The following is a 20,106-nucleotide window of genomic DNA, read 5'->3' as shown; positions in this document are numbered from 1 at the left end:
TTTGTTACTTTGGACATAATTTGGTACGATGTTGGAAGATGTGAATGAATCAGAAAATGGCTCCAATGACAATAATCCACCATTCGATCGATTACCTTTAGATGATTGTGAAAATGATGATGCGCTCCAAATATTGAATATTGAATACTTGAAATTTTAAATTTGTGTAATGGATATGTTTTGACATGTATTGAATTATCTTTTTATTTTGATTAAATATTTTTTATGTTTGGATTTTATAAATTGTAAGCTGTAAATTTAATATAAATTTAATTTAAAAAATTATGTATAAAAATTTGAAACAAAATATTGTAAATTAAAATTATAATAAATATTTGCAATAAATTTTAACAAAAATAATCGAAGCAAAATTTATTGTAAAATTTGCAACAGATTGAAGTTTTTTGCACATGTCGTTGCAAATAATGCACTACAATTTTGCAACAGAATTTCGTTGCAAATTGTCGTTGCGATGAAATAAGAAATTGCAACAAAATTTCCGCAAACGAAAATATTATCACAAAGTCATTGCACAAATGTATTAAATTCTGTTGCAAATTTTGTTGCAAAATCCATTGCAAGATTCGTTAAAAATAAAGTTTAAACAACGCGATTTGCAACGGATTTTAGGCAAATTCTGCAACAGAAGGAAAAAAAAACACTGCAACTATACATTGGTACCTATAGCAACGGAAAATTTACCGTTGCAATGCTGTTTTGCAATGGATTTTGCTATAGCACTGTTTTTTTTAGTGTGTTACAGTTAGACCAATGTTATTACATGAAAATAGACTTTACCAAAAAATTCCAGTGATATATCCAATCACGGCTCAACCGATCCCCCAATTCTCTCATCCAACTCCTATAATTAGGATTTAAGATAAGTTAAAAAAAAGTATATAACTTCTAACTTCACTTGAACTTACGTATTAAACTTAGTTAGCTCACTAACTTGCCAAAACTTCTCACTTTCCTAACACTCCACATGTTTTTCATATTTTCCCGACCTCAACCTACTGAGAAATTCTTGATTCTACTCAAAAATCATAACAAATTGAGTATCATAGTACACTACAAAAAATGAAATAATTTATCATGGCTAATTGTCATAGTTAAAAATAAAATAGACATAACAAATAGTTATTGACCATGACTATACAATGGTTGTTGGTCATGATATCTGTGAGGGTGGGTAGAACATTTATTATGGCTAGAAGCCATGACAAATATTTTTATCATGGCTCTTAGCCATGACAAATAATTTTTTTTGGTGAAAAAACTTATATTTTTGCATCAATTTTATTTAACCGCTATCAAAAAGTATTTATTATGATTTGAGAGAGAGGGAGAGAGAGAGAGATAAATTAGAGAGAGAGAGAGTCTTGCGTGTTAAACCCATTGAGTCTGAAAGCAAGGACAAAGTTTCAAATTTTGTGAAGAAAATAGGACACATCTTGAAAGTAATAAAACCTGCTGGAAATCGTGGGTTGTCATCCCTACATATAAATTCAATCCTCGTTATAGGATCAATCTCATAATTCCAAGTGGATGCATGTTTGTATGAATTTATTTCAAAATATTTTATGAACCTTTTACACTTAGAACTTACAAAATATATATATATATATATATATATTATGGCTTTATTTTCAAATAATATTTAAATAAAACATTATAAATTTTAGATCTTCAAATAATGAGGTGAGAATGTCCACTTTTTTTTTTCCCCGAATCTTTACAAATACGTTCAACGTATAAAATTCATTTTAGTCTCGAATATTTGATTTCAACTTCAAATGATCCCTATCTTCTTAACTTACTCTAAATTAGTTCATTCGGTGAGTGATTTTCCCATACTACCGTTGTGAAAAAAAAATTATTACAAAGAAAAATCACTTTAATTCCTCATTTTTTATTTTTTATTTGCAAATTGGTGTCTTCCACATAAATTTAGAGAAATATAACTATTTAATTCAAATAATTTACCATTGGACAATTATTTAGATATTAACTTAATCTTGACATATATATAATTATTGTGAAATTAATGAATTTCTTTGTTATTTTTTTTAAAATAAAACAACACTTGAATAAATAAGTTGGAACGAAAATAAGATAAAAAAAAATATAGCTAATTAAAACATTAAAACATAATTGTATAGACTAAGCTACTCGACTGAGATGACACAATGTTTGGCTTTAAACCACTAATTATAAAAAAAAAAAAAAAAAAATGGAAAAACCCGAATTTGGAATGGGAAAATTGGACGGGTGCATTGATGATGTCAGCTAAGCCTTCTAGTGAAATTTAGAGTTTTTGTAATGGGAAAAGCAGTATAAAATCCGTCCCAAATTATTTTTCAAAGAACATGTTCGTCATTTTGAGCATATACAGTTGATTGTTAAATTGTTAAGCCAAACACACTTTCAATCTGTCTGATTTTGAGCATATACAGTTGATTAGCTAGAATTGCGTCATTTTATTGTGTACTATTCATATTTTTAGTTGGTTGACCAGATAATAATTTGAACTCTTTTTTGATAATTAAGACACAATTTAATTAATTATAGTTCTTATATTTCATACTTGTATATTAAGTATTATTAGCGGCAAGTAATAATTAATTTATAGCTCGAAATATAATTATATATATGTGTGTGTAGTGATCATCATGTTAAAAGAATTGAGGAAATGGATGTATGAGAAGAACCTATCGGAGAGGGCGGACCTTAGACCGAAGTTTGAGTATGATGTTAATTCTTTCATAGAATGGCCCTAAGGTCAGAATGAACATATGGATGACAAGAAGATTAGGTGTCCGTGTAGGAAGTGCAAAAATGAAAGATTCAGAACACCAAACGAGGTCAATTTTGACTTATGTATGGGGGTTTATGCCTGAATATTATAATTAAACTTCTCATGGAGAGAAGAAGATGCAGGAGTACGTTGATGCAATTACTGACCCTATTCAAGAGGACAAACCCCAACTATTCAGGAGGGTACGACATAGATTGATCCCAAATTGAACTAAACGGACAGCGAGCTCCTTAAGTGTCATTATTGAGGTCCTAATGTAGAGGTGACGATCTCGTGTTACTTTGTGAATTGTTACAATTTTCACACTGAACGTTACAATGTCGTTAAGTCAATTATGATTTGTGGGGTGTGTTTGGAAAGCACATCATACACAGACCTGAAGAGTCCAAAAATGAGAAGAATATAGGATTTAAATGTAATTTTTTTCAGAAAAAGTATATAACTGCACGTGCCCAGCTCGGACTGGGACAGGACGGACGGGCGCGCGCGTGTGGTAATTCTTCCAAAATTTACCTACCCACACTTCTCATTCCAAAGATAATAAGTTGAGTTAATACATATAGATGGAAAGAAGTTTATGCAACCTATATGGGATAAGAAAAAGGCCATTACTTTAGTTATTCCCAACATTCCCCAACAAATGACTAACGTAAATGAAGAATAAAATTTCTGAGTAAAGGAAGAAATATACTTAAGCATTAATATCTTTCAATTAAATTAATGCCTAGTGAAGTGAGGCAATCAATTTGGCTAACGAGAGTAATATAAATCTTTTGAACTTTTGATAGCTCAAGTTGAGACCTCCACAATCACGTATATATTCCTTAGTGTTCGTTGTTCCGCGATAAAAGTTCCGAGCGCTATTAATGGTTTTGCATACCTTGGGTTTTGATGAGTGCTCTAAAAAGAACTTCCATTTTTCATTCATAGACGGCGGCCCACCTTCACACCCATCTAAATAGCTCCATCAAGTCTATAGACCACTCAACAATTGAGCTATGAGGCTATCTTTCTGAATATAGTCAGGTTTATCACCATCAAGTCCTTGTTAAGACCACCCAAATATAGGGCTATGGATTTCTGTGGTCATTACCATATTCCATCAAACAAGGAGTTTTAGACCCATTGCTCTTGAAGACTCAAATATATTTCGCTTGGTAAGTCCTTTCATAAGAGGATCTGCCAAGTTCCTTTCTGACCTCACATAATCCAAAGAGATTATCCCATTCTTCAGGAGTTCTTTTACTGCTCCATGTCTGATGCGAATATGTCTCCTTTTGCCATTGTAAACATGGTTCTTGATAATTCTAATGGCAGCTCGAGAATCACAATGCAGCGACACTGGCATAGTTGACCCCCACAAGGGCACAACTCCTAATAAGTTTTTCAGCCACTCTGCTTCTTGACCTGCTAATTCAAGAGCTATAAATTCAGATTCCATAGTAGAGCGAGCTATACAAGTTTGTTTTGCAGATTTTCAAGAAATAGCTCCCTCTATCCAAAGTAAAAACATACCCACTAGTTGAGCTTACTTCATCATTATCAGTTATCCAATTAGCATCACAAAATCCTTCTAATACTACGAAAAATTTATTAAAGTGCAAATTCAAATTTATTTACCCTTTAGATATCTCAACAAGCAATGAAGTGCATTCCTGTGTTTATTGTTGAGATTATGGGTATAACGACTTAGTCTACTCACAGCATAATTCTATGTCAGGTCTTGTGTAGTTCATGAGAAACATGACGCTCCCTATGGTTTTTGCATACTCAACTTGTGACACACTATCATCTTTATTCATTTTAAGACATATGCTCGGGTCATAAGATGTTTTAACTGGTATCTCATCTTGACCATTGAATTTATCCAAGATTTTCTTTATGTAGTGTGATTGACAAAGAGAGAATCCATTTTCACTTTTTCTAAGTTTAAAGTCTATGATTATACCAGCTTCTCCTAGATCTTTCATGTCAAGCTATACTGATAAGAATCTTTTGGTTTCCTCAATTATTTCTATGTGGGTGCCAAAAATCAGCATATCATTGACATATATGCTTATAATAACACATTTTGTCCCAAATAATTTTGAGTACACACATGTATCTGATACATTTGTCTTATATCCATTAATTTTTAAAGTATGATCAAACTTTTCATGCCATTGTTTGGGTGCTTGCTTTAGTCCATCTAGTGATTCTTTAAGTTTACATACTTTATTTTCTTGATTAAGTACTAAAAACCCCTTTGGTTGTTCCATATATATTTCTTCTTCCAAAGCACCATTTAAAAAAAGCTGTTTTTACATCCATTTGATGAACTATTAAGCCAAGAATTTACGACAGTGCAACTAGAGTTCTAATTTTTGCAATCTTCGTTACAAGTGAGTATATTTCAAAGCAGTCTATGCCTTTCTTTTTTGGTATAACCTACAACCACTAATCGTGCCTTAAATTTGTCTATTGACCCATCTAGTTTTATTTTCTTCTTGAAAACTCATTTGCATTTTATAGGCTTACTTCCTATAGGTAAATCCATTAAACCCCAAGTATGATTTAACATGATAGAATCTAGTTCGTTTCTAATGGCTTCTTTCTAGAAACTAGAGTCTATAGAGGTTATAGCTTCCCTATATGTCTTAGTATCATCTTTAACTAGAAACATCGAAACAAAGTCTTCATTTAACTTTTCTAGGTCTTCAATTAGGAAAGCAGTTAGAAAGTCTGGTCCAAAATTATGTTCTATTTTTTGTCTCTTACTTCTTCTAGGTTCATGCACAATAGAATTAGAGAAAGTTTCCAAAGGTTTGTTGCTTGAAGAGGTTATGCCTGTTCTAGTAGTTTTATTCAATGAAAAAACTAGTTCGAAGAATTCAGCATCTCTTGATTCACAAAGAGAATTATCATTTAAACACATGAATCCATATACAGCACTATTTGTGGCGTACCCAATAAACACACAATCAAAAGTCCTAGGTCCTATATTTGTTTTTTTAAATTCTGGACATAACACTTTAGCTAGACAACCCCACACCTTGAGAAGGTTAAAGTTAGGAGCAAACGCTTTCCATAATTCATAAGGGGTTTTATTCAATTTTTTATGTGGGACTCTATTAAGGATATAACATGCAGATAAAATTGCTTCCCCCACATATTTCTAGCACACCTGAGTTTAAAAGCATAGCATCATCATTTCTTTTAGAGTTCTGTTATTTTGTTCAGCTATGACATTTTGTTGAGGTGTATAAGGTGCACCAATTTCATGGGTTATTCCATTAATCTTGCAAAATTTCTTCAAAAACTTAGTGTTGTATTCTCCACCTCTATCAGACCTAAGTCTTTTAATCTTCTTATCTAATTGATTATCAACTTCAGCTATAAATTTTCAAAAACATTTCAGCAGCCTCATCTTTTGATTTTAATAGATAAATCCTAGTGTATATAGATAAATCATCAATGAAAGAGATATAATATTTTTACCACCCTTGATTAATGTGTTTTTGAAATCAGCTAGATCCGAGTGAATTAATCCGAGTAATTCTGTACTTCTAGATGTGATAGGTTCAAAAGGTTTCTTTACATACTTTGCATCTACACAAACTCCATATTTAGAGCATTCTTTTGTGTCAGAAATATTTATAAGATTCATTTTTTTCTCCCTTTTAATAGAAGAATAGTTTACATGTCCTAATCTATCAGACACATCAATAGATTCTATCAAATAAGCCGAACTGGAGGAATTTTTATTAAGAACAGTGGGAACATTGTTCAGGACAAATAACTCATCTGATAAGTATCCCTTTCCTACAAAGTCATTATTTTTAGTGATTATAACTTTATCAAATTCGAACACAATTTTTAAGACAACTTTATTCAACAAACTACTAGAAACTAGATTTCTATGTAAGGAACGCACATATAGTACGTCATTCAAAGCTAGTATTTTGCCAGAAGTAAATTTAAGGAAGATCTTTCCTTTACCCAAGACTCCGGCGGTTGTGGAGTTCCCATGAAGACACACTTGTCGTCCATTGCGCCAAGAAGTTCATGGAATAAGGCTTTGTTGGAGAAGAAATGCCTAGATCTGCCAGTGTCTAGTATCCAATCATCTTTGTTCTCCACCAGGTTTGCCTCTACAACTACTGTAGCAATGATCTCGTCCTTTTCGGCTAGGTTGACTTGTGGAGTAGCTTGAGTGGTTGGTTTCTGATTTGCCTTCTATTGATCCTTTCTTTGGTAGCACTGATACGCTTTATGTCCTGATTTCCCGCAACAATAGCATAATTGTTTATTCTTTTGGATCTTATGTCAGGTCATTTTGAATGACTTGTGTTGATTACTCTTTTAGAGTTGTTTCCCTTTATTCTGGTGAAACATGTATTTAAACCCAACAAATTCAACAAGATTAGCTTTAACAGATAGAGAAGAGAGAGAAGTTTCCTTATCTTTCAAGCGATTCGCTTCTTCTTTTCTCATATGGTCGATCAACTCTTGGAGAGTTAGATCCCTTTTCTTGTGCTTCATATGGTTTCGGTATTCACTTCAAATAGGAGGGAATTTTTCAAGAAGTATATTGGTTTGTAAAATCTCACACATTTTCATTCCTTCGCTCAGGATGTTTGCCACTAGGTTCTCATATTCGTGGATTTGGTCCATTATAGACTTCTCATCGATCATTTGAAATTGGAACCACTTACCCATAATGTACTTCTTCTTCCAGCATGGGCACCTCCGTATCTTGCCTCCAATATAGTCCAGATTTCTTAAGCACTCCTATAATTCACAAACAAGTCGAACAGAGAATTATTCATATGATTAGCAAGTGACTTCTCACTGTTTTATTATCTCTGTAGTATTTTTGCTTTGCCTCATCCTCATATTTCGCAGTCGTGCCAACTGAGAAGGTCTCTGCTGGAGATATGGCAAGAGTCGATGCCTCTGCTGGAGTTTCTAGCAGATTCTGGAACAGCACGTAGTCCACGTCCAACTGTGCGAAAAAAATGAGCAACTTCTGTGACCAACGTTTGTAGTTGGTCCCGTCAAGTGGCTCCAGCTTGGAGAGATTAGGCAGTGTTTTACTAACGGGAACAACCACTAGAATAATTTCCCTTTCAACTGTTCGAAACTAAAAGTTGTGCCGTGGACAAACTACTGCCTTGAAAGCAAAATTTCGGTACTACCGTGGTGCAGATAGCGTAAATCGTTTGCTCCCCAAGGTTAACACAATTATAACTCGCTAACACGTGCACTCATGGTAGAGAGTTTGAAACAGTGAACAGAAAAATACTCAAAAAGAATAAGAGAGAAAACAGAATAGAAGCACATAGGAGAGCTCGAATTTTTGTGTGTAAAATGAATTAGAAACTGAAGCTATTTATAGAGGAGCTAGCTCGGTTTATTGAGAAAAGGAAGTAGTAGGACTCTTCATCAGCAAAATAAAAATTGATAAGTGAGGAGGATTTTTCTCAACCTCCATGTATTGGTCATCCTAACGAGTCCAAAAATGAGAAGAATGTAGAAATTCAAATGTAACTTTTCCAAAAAAATGTGATAATTCTTCTAAAATCCATCTATCCACACTTCTCATTCCAAAGATAATAAGTTGGTTTAATATATATAGATAAAAAAAAATTTATGCAACCTATATGGGATAAGAAAGGACCATTACTTTAGCCATTCCCAATAGTTTGAACATCTTTTGTAAAAATCATCCCGGTGGGGTAGAAGCTTCTTGGATTGGCCCCCTGAAAGATATTTATGCTAAGCTTGCTCATGTGCAATGTGTGGAGGTTCAGGACACTCCAAGAGATGCAGACGTCGTTGTCCGTCTTCTTGCTAAGATGTCTATTTCTGTAGAGCAAAGGAGTTCTTACGCCCCATCGATCTTCTCTATTAAATGGCGTTTACGCATGATTCTGTTAATGCATAAAATGGTAGCTCGATCATACATAAATTAATTATATATTAAGTATAATACATTTATAATATGATGGAATTACAATTTAACAAAAATAAATAATCACATAACAAACCTATTACATTTATTTTTACGATTGATTTGGCTCCGGATAAGAATTTAACCATGGTTTCTTGTTCAAGAAAAGAAAAAACAAAAACAAATTGTCTTTCAAAAAAAAATATTAAGAAAATTACGAATTGACCCTCCAATTAATGGCGGAGAATGAGGTGAGCCACAGACACCAACGTGCATTACACGCGGGCGGGGCGGCTGAGTGGGCCATCAATTAGGAAATAAATTCTTCACTTAATTACCATTAAAATTAAAGATACTCAAATAATTTACCCACACCAACCAATTTACAACCCATTCATTCATTTTTTTTTTAACAACTATGATTTATTGTATCATCTAATATATTTAAATATTAATTAATAACTTTTATTTATTATATAAAAGCAAGTAAATAAAAAACCCATTACACAAATAAACAAATATTTGCATCCTCGAACCCGTGGCTTTATTTGATTGTCTTTTTTATACTTTATCTATATGAATTTTTAGTTTTAGGTTTTCTATATGTAATATTTATAAAAAAAACTCACACATAAACATAAATATAATATTAAAAAAAATGATTGAGTAATTTTTTATTTAAAAAAATACAACATTAAATATAAAATAAATATATATAAATATATACAAAAAGATATGATTTGTCAACATACAATATTTATTTTAAATCATCTTTAAAGATAAATTCAAATATATACACTATTCAAATACGAATACTCCTGACGGTGATAAAGTATTTGTTAGAACTTCATTAATTTTAAAAAATATTGATAAATTTTTAAGTAATGAGAGGATATTCGTTGAAATTTACCTAAAAAAATCAAGACCTTGAATTTGCAATTTCATCAACAAAAATAATACCATTGGACTTGAATTGAAATTGCAATATTAAACGACCAAAAACCTTTATATAAAAAATATTGAATTTGTAAGCCAAGAAAAGAAAAAGACAAAAATTCGAAATCCCTGTAAAAGATTGTAGACTCTTTTCAATCAAGAATATAGAAATACAGCATTTGCAGTAAAGGTTTAACAATCGTTTATCTTTTTGTTGAATCATGCAATAGTATAAAGAATGAAGTCAGTGGTGTCAATCCGGGCAGCACCCATGGCCCCAAACCGGCCCATCAGAGCCGCCGCCTCCTTGGTAGCGCCGCCGGTGGAGACCCCATCATGCTGGTGGTGGTGGGCGTCGTCATTGGGCGGCGGAGGGTGGTAATACATCCGGGCAGTCTGGGGGCAGTGAGAATGGAATCTGCAAGCAATCCTAACACCCGCATCCAGAAGCTCCGCATACTTCCCCATCTCCCCCTTGGAACGTCTGTCTTCTTCTTCTTTGACGGAATCGGAGCCGGAAAAGGAAACAGAAAGGGAGACGGAATTGATGATTAGGGTTAGAAGACGTCCCAACCGATTGAATTTGAGCAGCTCATCAATCAATTGGGAGAAAAAAGCGTTTTGTTCTTGAGAGAAATTGGGAGGTCGAAATTAGGGTTTATATACTATTTTGGTTGCTTCTCTTTCCTTGTCTTTTCCTTTTCACATAGAGACATTATTCAAGAATTGAGGGTTAAGGAATTTGCACTCTTGCCCCTCTACTTTTATATTATTCCTATTTACCCCATTATTTTTCTCCCATACGTTGAATTTGGAGATGCTGTCCATTATCATAAAATAATACTAATAATTCAAATTACTACTCATTGTTTAATTACAATGTGTTTTTCAACAACCACATTTCAGTTTTGACTTTTTAATTAATCTCTAGGTAGATAGCAATTTATCTCTTTGTAATATTGTAAATAAGTAAATTATCCCAATAAAAAATAAGTAGCAATTTACTCCTCTATACTTTTTAAAATGAAGCAATTTACCTCATTATTTAAAGAGATAAATTACTATTTTGTTTTTAATTGGGGATAATTTACTTATTTGCAATATCATAAGGGGGTTGTTATATATTTTTTCCTTTAATGTCTGTATGTTGTTGAATAGTCATCGTCAATGATAAAAACAATTAATTTTTATTTAATTTAATAATTTTTTTGTATTCAATACAAGTGTAGATTTAAAGAAAAAAAACTCAAAGGTCAGTGAGCAATCGTTTTACATCGATAATTAGAAATGATAAATTTATAAAGAGAAATTTATTTTGATTATTAATTTCCATTTAGACATCATAATAAAAAAATTTTAAAAAATATTCAATTATTATTCTGTAATTCGAAGATCGAGTTGTTACGTATATTTTTCCCTTTATATGAACTAGTAAAGGGTGTCGGAGGCATACTTTCATTCCCAAAGAAAAAAGGAGTCTTTTTTTTTTTTTTCTTTTCTATTTGTAAAAGAATAATTAGGGGGCAAAGTGCAAAATCCTCGTACATTGAGGCATGGGCTGTTTAACCCTATAGATTAATGGTTAAGCGAGTAATATAGAAATCATAATAATCTTTCTATGAAGTAAAAAGGACAGAATAATAAGAACTGATGGGGCATATTCTTGAAATACATAAAAGTATAAGGGCTCTTATGAAATTTTAATAAATTTTCCTCAGTAGTCTGCAGTGTGAGGGAGTTCAGTCAATAGGTTGGTGCGTACCAAAAGCCGCGTCAAGTTTCCGCAAGATTTGTAATATTCCCCTAATTTTGGGGAAAGGTTCAGACTTACCATTTTACCCTTTATTTTGTGTAAAATTGCAAAGTGACCCATTGACTTTCTTGAAAACAAATAAAGGAAATCACATTTATTTCACTTATTTTCTTAGCAAATTTTAATTTTTTTCTTTATAATTATTTAAAATGGAAAAATTCATCTTTGCAATACACCATGACTTTTAGAGAATTTTATATAGTATTTTATTATCAAATTTGGCTGAGGCCCCATGACATCTAATATATGTGCAGGATGTTGTTTTACTGCATAGTAGGTGTTATCTACTGTAATAATAAATTTTATTGTATATTATGTATTTGATATTATTGATCAGTATATGATTGTTGTAGTTATTTTATTAGGGATTGATATTTGACAAGAATGATTATAATAAAGTCATTTCAAATAATATATATACTATTTCCAAATTTAGTATTTATCCATACAAAATTATATCTTCAAGATCATGATACTAATTCAATCTGTATTTATCTTTAAAAAAAATCAAGCATTTATTATTTTATTGCATCACATAACCTTTAAATATCACATGTGCACTATATGTTATTATTTTTGACAAAAAGTTTGATGGAAAAGCAGTTATAAGTGACAAAGTGTAAAATTTCATAAAGTTCAAACGACAAATTAATACAATGATAAAATATAATTAATCCAATTTATTTTTGTGGTACGTATAGGGACCAAAAGTGTAATTTAGCCGTGCATGAACTAATCAGTCAACTTTTTAATTTTATTCAAGGATGGTGGAGTTTTCTTGCGTCGTGTTTAACGTTTCAACGATTTTAGTTCTCTGTCCTTTCAAGTTTGTTGACCCACAAATTGTTAGAAACGACTTTTCATTTGGCTTTAGAAGTTTCTCATGACGAACCCTAAGAAAGGAAGGCCACAAAAGTCCGACAGAGGTTGAAAGAGAAGGAATGTGGACCCCACATTTATATTTTAATGGTATTTAATTCTACTTTTTTAATTACATTATAAATATTAATTGTAATTTTAAGAAATAATTATGTTAATGTTGATCTCTTGATTTTTGGAGCTTTGTTTATTTGCTTTTTTTTTTTAACGAATATGTCAAATTTTCACAATCGGATACAGAATTATCAATCTTAATTAAATAAAAGTTAGATCATTTTTTTAGAGCTTTGTTTATTAAATAGGCTTTGATCAGCCAAAGGAAAAAAATTGCAATTTACACTCTAAAAATTAAGGAATAATTACACTCTCCTTTGTATGAAGTTTAGAGTAATTACACATAAATTTCTTGTGATTTAAGAAATTACGTCTTACACCCCTGAGGTTTGCTTCTATCTAATAAATAAATCCCCCGTTATTCAAAATTCACAGAATCGGTTGATATTAACAAAACAATAAAAAAATATATATTTACCCTTGATTGACTTATTACTGGCTTATTGCAGGTTAAACAATTTTTTTTATGATCAAATTACCCCATACATCTTTACGCATAAATACACATGAGGAGGTATATTTTCATCGTTACAAGGGTAGTTTAGTTCGAAAAAAATTGTTTAACCTACAATAAGTTATTAATAAGTCAATCAGGGGTAAATATCAATTTTTATTCAGTTTGTTTGTTAACATCAACAAATTAAGTTAATTTTGACCAAGGAATAACAAACATCAGGGATACTAAATGTAATTTTTCAAAATACAGAGACTCTACATATAATTACACCAAACTTTAGGAAAGGAGGGTGTAGCTATCCCAAAATTTAATTTACGTTCGCATATTGAGTTTTTTATATTCTTATTGCGAGCGGAAGGGCAAAATTGTCAAAGAAAATCAACTTCCCACCGATTCTCACCTACACCGTCTGTTGTAATTGACATGTTTAAGTTGCTAATTTGTAACAATATTTACCCTAAATTATGGATGTCAATACATAGTAAAGTATACAGATTAAATAGTGCGGAATAGAGAGAAAAGATGGTGTCCTACATAAGAATATGATCGGAGTTATTTGGGTCTTGATAAGGATATAAGGTATATGTGGGTTTTAGGGTGAATCCTCACTTTATTTATCCCACATAGGAAATTTATTAGAAAAAACAAATTCTTTATATTGAATTTAAGGTTCAAATATTATTTGAAGTGTTATGAAGATTAGAATGAATATGGAGTTGCCAACACATGTATTGTTGTTGCCACCCATTGGTCGTGACTTGGGTTGATAAGGTTTCAAGTGCAAGTGTTATTAGGGTGAATGTCTTTTTAGTCTCATCATATTTATATTTGTAGCAAAAATCTTTAATTTATTGGGGTTTCAATAGAAACAACAATAATTTTTTAAACTTATTTTAGTGAATCCTTTAAACCTTCAACATTTAAACTAGAGGTTTTTTGTGCTGACTTTTTGGACCGTCTGACTGATTTTAATATTATTTTTAATTCAATCTTTATAAGGTTCTATTACTGGAGCCTATAAGAGGTACAAAATTACTTGGAAATCTTCTCTCATTTTCTATCGATTTTCTTCAAAATTCCAAGATTGTTTATCAATTTTTGTGGCGAAGTGAGTACTATTCGAGGCATTTTTATTATAGTGCAATACTAAAAGTAGAACCGTCTTATCATTAAGGAAATTGTGTAATACTCAGTGCACAATCGTATGGGACGTATAATTTTTTCAAGGCAAACAAATAATTTTTACGATTCGGTTGGTAATCTGCTTTGGACCAAGAGTTGTTACAATATAATTTTTTAGTAAGTTCATGATTTAAAATTTTTTTATAACAGCATATCAAACATGTTCTTATTCTGTTTCGTCCCCACGTTGCTGGGTGAATTGGTTTTCAAAATTTGTCTAAACTAAAATCTGATTGATTTTTAAAAAGTACTACGATTGCTTGAATTTTTTCAACACGGGTTAATTACTTTAATATTATTCAAAAATTATAAAGTATAATTTATATAAATATATAACAAATTTTATGTCGAGTTGCGGATCACTTAAAAAATACTTTTTTATTTAAAAAAAAAAAAAGAGGGTGTTGTGGAGTTCATCCACGACACCCCCTGTTTCATTTTTTTTTTTGTTTACTTTATTTTTTATAAATTAATTATATTCAACTAATTTTTAATAATATAATAAAATTGAAAATATCATAATGTTAAAATTATATTAATTTAAAAAATACAATGAACTATACAAATATAATAGTGTATATTTTTTATACATCCTAAGAAAATACAATATAAAATGCAAATATAAAAAACGTCCGCCCATTCCACAATTCCATTTGTAGCGTTGACGCTAAGGTCTTCTTATTTCCTCATCCACATTTTACATTGGCTTATGTTTTTTGTCTCAGTATCATCACCACCGGGATTACTGTCCAACCGACTCAATGTTATTGTAGAATTAAACTCCACATTATCACAATATGCACTAAATGATGAAAATAAAATTAGTGAAATGTTGTATCCTGGTGCATACGGTTTATTAATATCAAGGCCAAGGTCAAGATGTATATGTGAAGAATAATCTTTTATATATGTTGGCATATATGGAACTGATTGAAACCAATCATCTTGTGGCGGTTAAGACATATAGTAAATCTTGAGGCAGTTGAAACATATAGTAATCTTGAGGCGGTTGGGGCACGTAGTAATCTTGAGGTGTATACACTATAGAAGGACCAGGTATATCCACCCCAACATCTTGACGTCCAACTGAATCAATAGACATTTGGCTAGAACTTCTTTTTTACCTGTGGCATGTGGTGGGAGCATCATCGAATGACGTAGGAATTTGTTGTGGTTGATGGGTTATGTCTTCTTTGATAATTTGTAACTCATGCTTGAATCTGTCCACCAGTTGACTATACACTTCAATATTTATCTAAATTGACACAAAGCTTCAAGGGCATTCACCTCTTACGCCTGAAGAATGTAGAAAAATAATGAATATTGTGTCTGTAAGAAAAAATTTAAAATAAAGTATTCGATATTATATAACATACCACAACTTGCAACATAGGTGCATCTTCATGTTGGTACTCACTTTCCATACGTCTATCAGTAGATGACGATACCAAACTTCATGTTATGTTGCAGTATCATTCTCAATACCCTCGTTCTGTATCTCTCCTATTGGAAATGGGTGGCATTTGTACAATAGTGTCATATCTTTTCTGTTATCTAGTGATGTATTGTATATGTTGTAGGTTCCAATCTGTACCCGTATGATTTTTACAGGAGATCTGATGTAGGCTCATGTCCCTAGTATCCATCGCTTGTGGAATATTCTGTCTCATCCCGAATTGGCAAAAGACCCGATCAAGACGATACATTTCTACTATTGCGTAGACTATTAACGGACATGATGATCCCTACAGTTGGGGGTTCAAATCAACAGCGTAGCCCGTAATGACATCTGAGTTCATGTCATACGGCTGTCAAATGAACTGTAATAAATGAAATGATGAAAATTAATGCAGATTTAATTCACGGTATAAATGTACTTATTGTATTAAATAGAAGTGACTTGATGCGTCTGCATTTCATCCAATATATCTCTTATAACCCAGACAGTGGTTGGTACTGTTTGGGTGAAGGTGTGTTCACAATTCCATGTTGCACCATACGGTGCTGTTGGGAGCAAATGATTATTGTTTGTTTGAACTTGGCTCATATATAATCGTTCTACACCAAGTCTGGGACAAAGTAGAGTGATCAGTGACCATACTCAAATCTATATAAATAATACAAGCATGTGTTATTAATTAATATTTATAACAAAAAAATTGTCTATAAGTTAATACTTAAATTTTACTGTAACAAATCGCGCCACCAATTGCAGCTTTGCTTTTGGTGTTAGCATTAAATAATTCACAGTATAAAAATACAAGCACAGCACTGCCCCAACTGTAATTCTTGGCAATTTTTATATCCTCTAATTTTGAAATATAGCAATGATATCAGGTTTCCTAATGAGTCCAGGCATATCAACTCACCCAATAGGAACAAAACAACTGCACGAGTGTATTGGACGACAATTTAGTAAGGTGTTGTGAGTAATTATTTAGCGATGGCTGGTCTGTTACATATGATCAGATGGTTATCGCACCGATGAGGATACCTTGTTCATCAACTTATGCTCAGTTTTTATCCAAAATTTATCAGAATGTTGGTGTTGATAGTAACGAACACTCCTTACAGGATACAATATACCAAATCAAAAGGCATAGTACAATTTGAAAATAGAATGTGAAATTATTTACGGCACATGGAAAAATTCAGTTCGAAAGCTACCCAAAACATGAGAGCTCTCCAAAAATTTAATCCAAGAACTATTGTTGAATTGGAACACAAAGTCTTCCAACCGCCAACTGGTGCATATGTAGTAGAATACGTCTTCTAGGCGTTCAAACCGTGTATCAAAGGTTCCAATACTGTCGCAAACTTATTAGTGTAGATGGGACCAATTTATACACAAAGTACAAACACAAAGTATTTTAATAAGTAATATCATTTTACATGTAAGTAATTTAACATAATTTTGGATCTAAAATAAATTATATCATACAAGGAATACATTATTGCATTCTGTTAATTTTTTTATTTTTTTTCAAAAGGTAGTATTATTTTAAATTTAGGTAATTTGACATAGTTTTTTTATTTAAAATGCATTATATAATACAAATAATACAATAATTAATTTTTTATTTTTCGTATTTCCTATATAGCGTTTTATATATATGCAAAATTGTGTATGAATTTACATTCAACACCATAATTTACTTATTACAAGTATTATAATAAGTATATAAATAGAGTAAAAATTATTTTAGTACTCGAATTTTAGTATTATTGTTAAATCGGTATATGAATTTTTGTAAATGATAGAATTGATACCCGAGTTTTTTCAAAAATATTGAATTAATACATGAATTTTTATAAATGTTTCAATCGGTACATGAGGTTTTATATAAAAATCAGATAGATGCATATCTCTATTTAGAACATTTTGTGATGACAAAATTATCCTTTTAATCTAACTTAATTTTTTTATAAATATCCATTTAATTATATCACAATATAGTCCTATGATTAAATAAACTATACTATTATAACAATTCAAAATGATAAAAATGACTAATAGTAAATTAGTTTAGTATATAAAAATATTCATTCAATAATTAAAATTAACATTTAATAGATTGAGTAGGAAGTAATGTTTTAAATTTTTTGGATTAAATTTCTAAAATATTATAATTTAAGAAAATAAATATATTAAGACAAAAAAATAATTTCATCAGTCTTTCTCCTTAAGTTCTAATTTTTACAGATTAGATATAAAATCTCATCTCCTATATCTATTCTTTATTTTTATTTTTACATAACTATCTACCTAATCAAGGTGACTTTATTTTTATTTATTGTTTTGAAATTATAAATTTTTAGACTTATCAATCTAATTAGTTATTATTGTGTATTTTTTTATAATAATAAAATTATATTATTATATGATTTTTCGTAAATATTGTAACTTTAAATTAATTAAAATTAACATTTATTTTATATTTTTTTTTAGTTTAAACTTGTAGCCTTTTATTTATAAATCTAGTGGCTCCCATTAAGTGTATTTCTAATTTTTGTGTTAGTAAATGAGAAAATATTTATATATTATTGTTTACTAATACTTTTATTGTTATAATTAAATCATGTTATTTATTTATTTATTTAGTCATAGAATGTACCAAATAAATAAATAAATATTTAGGACTAATTCTAATTAAAATGAAAAAAATATTTTTAGATTAAAAAATATATTTATTTTTATAAAATATTTTAAAATAGACATAGGTATCTATTCGTTAAAACACACATCCGAGATAAAACATGGGACTCGCCCCAAACATGAATTCTGGATAACCCTCAATCTCCAGAAAACACCTATTTTGAAATTGAATTTTATTTTTGTATTAAAATTAAATTTAGGTGAATCTTGAATAGTATAATTTCAAGAAAATAATAGAATAAACTTTCATCAAATCAATATCAATCAAACCACAAAAAATATATATTACATCTTAATTTAGGGAAAATTGAATCTTGAATTTGTGTGCCAAGAAAATAATAGAAAAAAGGGCAAAAATTTCAAAATCCCTTTAAGAGATTTTACAGCATCTGCAAGTAAAAGGTCTAACAATCGTTTATCTTTATGTTGAATCAGGCAATAGTATAAAGAATGAAGTCAGTGATGTCAATCCGGGCAGGGGCAGCACCCATTGACCCAAACCGCCCCAGCAGAGCCGCAGCCTCCTCCTTCGTAGCGCCGCCGGTGGAGACCCCATCATGCTGGTGGTGGTGGGCGTCGTCATTGGGCGGTGGAGGGTGGTAATACATCCGGGCAGTCTGGGGGCAGTGAGAATGGAATCTGCAAGCAATCCTAACACCCGCATCCAAAAGCTCCGCATACTTCCCCATCTCCCCCTTGGAACGTCTGTCTTCTTCTTCTGTGACGGAATCGGAGACGGAAAAGGAAGACGGAATTGATGATTAGGGTTAGAAGACGTCCCAACCGATTGAATTTGAGCGGCTCATCAACCAATTGGGAGAAAAAAGCGTTTTGTTCTTGAGAGAAATTGGGAGGTCGAAATTAGGGTTTATATACTAATTTGGCTGCTTCTCTTTCCTCGTCTTTTCCTTTTCACATAGAGACATTATTCAAGAATTGAGGGTTAAGGAATTTGCACTCTTGCCCCTCTACTTTTATCTTATTCCTATTTGCCCCATTATTTTTCTTCCATACGTTGAACTTGGAGATGCTGTCCATTATCATACTAATCATAATAATAATTTAAATGTGGTGACCTCTTCTTTTGGTATTACTATTCATTGTTTAATTGCGATGTGGTTTTCAACAAGAAACACCAGTGAATTTCACTTTTTTATTCAATCTCCATGGGGTAATTATATTTTAAGGAATAATTACACTTTCATCCTTTTAAATCTTTTGTAATTATACATAAATTTATATGGTTTAAAAAATTATATTTAGTATTCCTGATATCTGCTTCCTTGCAATAATAAGTACCCCATTAGTTAAAATTCATTCAATTTGTTGATATTAACAAGAAATTGAATAAGAATTGTTATTTACCATCGATTCACTTATTACTGACTTACTGTAGGCCAAATATTTTTTTTCGATGGAAGCAAACCTTAAAGGTACTTGATGTAATTTCCTAAATTACAAAGACTTTACGTGTAATTGCATCAAATCTCAGAAAAAGAAAGTATAATTTTTCCTATATTTTAAGTTGTCGAAATAATTTTCATCAATGATAAATATCAGTTGATTTTTAATAAAAATTTTGTAGTCGAGACAAGTCAAAAATTATCGATTGTTAGTTTGTAGTCCTATTACATTGATAATTAGAGAATTGGTAAATTTGTATAGAGTACTTGAATCTTAATTAGTCGTTTTCATCTAAACACGGTTATAGTTTTTTTTTTAAATAAAGTGTATATTATATCGAAATTTTTTTATATTAGATCTAATTATATAAACATCTTTTGTTATTTAAAAAATTACTTTTACACCCCTTGTGAGG

General features: G+C 31.0%; 1 protein-coding gene across 1 annotated transcript; it reads right to left on the bottom strand.

Moving 5' to 3' along the window:
• On the bottom strand, window positions 18,548–19,144 carry LOC105172026. Its single transcript, XM_011093366.2, has one exon. The coding sequence runs from the start codon at window positions 18,974–18,976 to the stop codon at window positions 18,719–18,721; it is 258 nt and encodes an 85-aa protein (XP_011091668.1). The 5' UTR covers window positions 18,977–19,144; the 3' UTR covers window positions 18,548–18,718.

The sequence above is a fragment of the Sesamum indicum genome, linkage group LG10 (assembly GCF_000512975.1).
Source record: "Sesamum indicum cultivar Zhongzhi No. 13 linkage group LG10, S_indicum_v1.0, whole genome shotgun sequence".
In the NCBI taxonomy this organism is placed as follows: domain Eukaryota; kingdom Viridiplantae; phylum Streptophyta; class Magnoliopsida; order Lamiales; family Pedaliaceae; genus Sesamum; species Sesamum indicum.
Note: the sequence above shows the minus strand (reverse complement) of the source record. Positions and strands in the feature narration are given on the sequence as shown.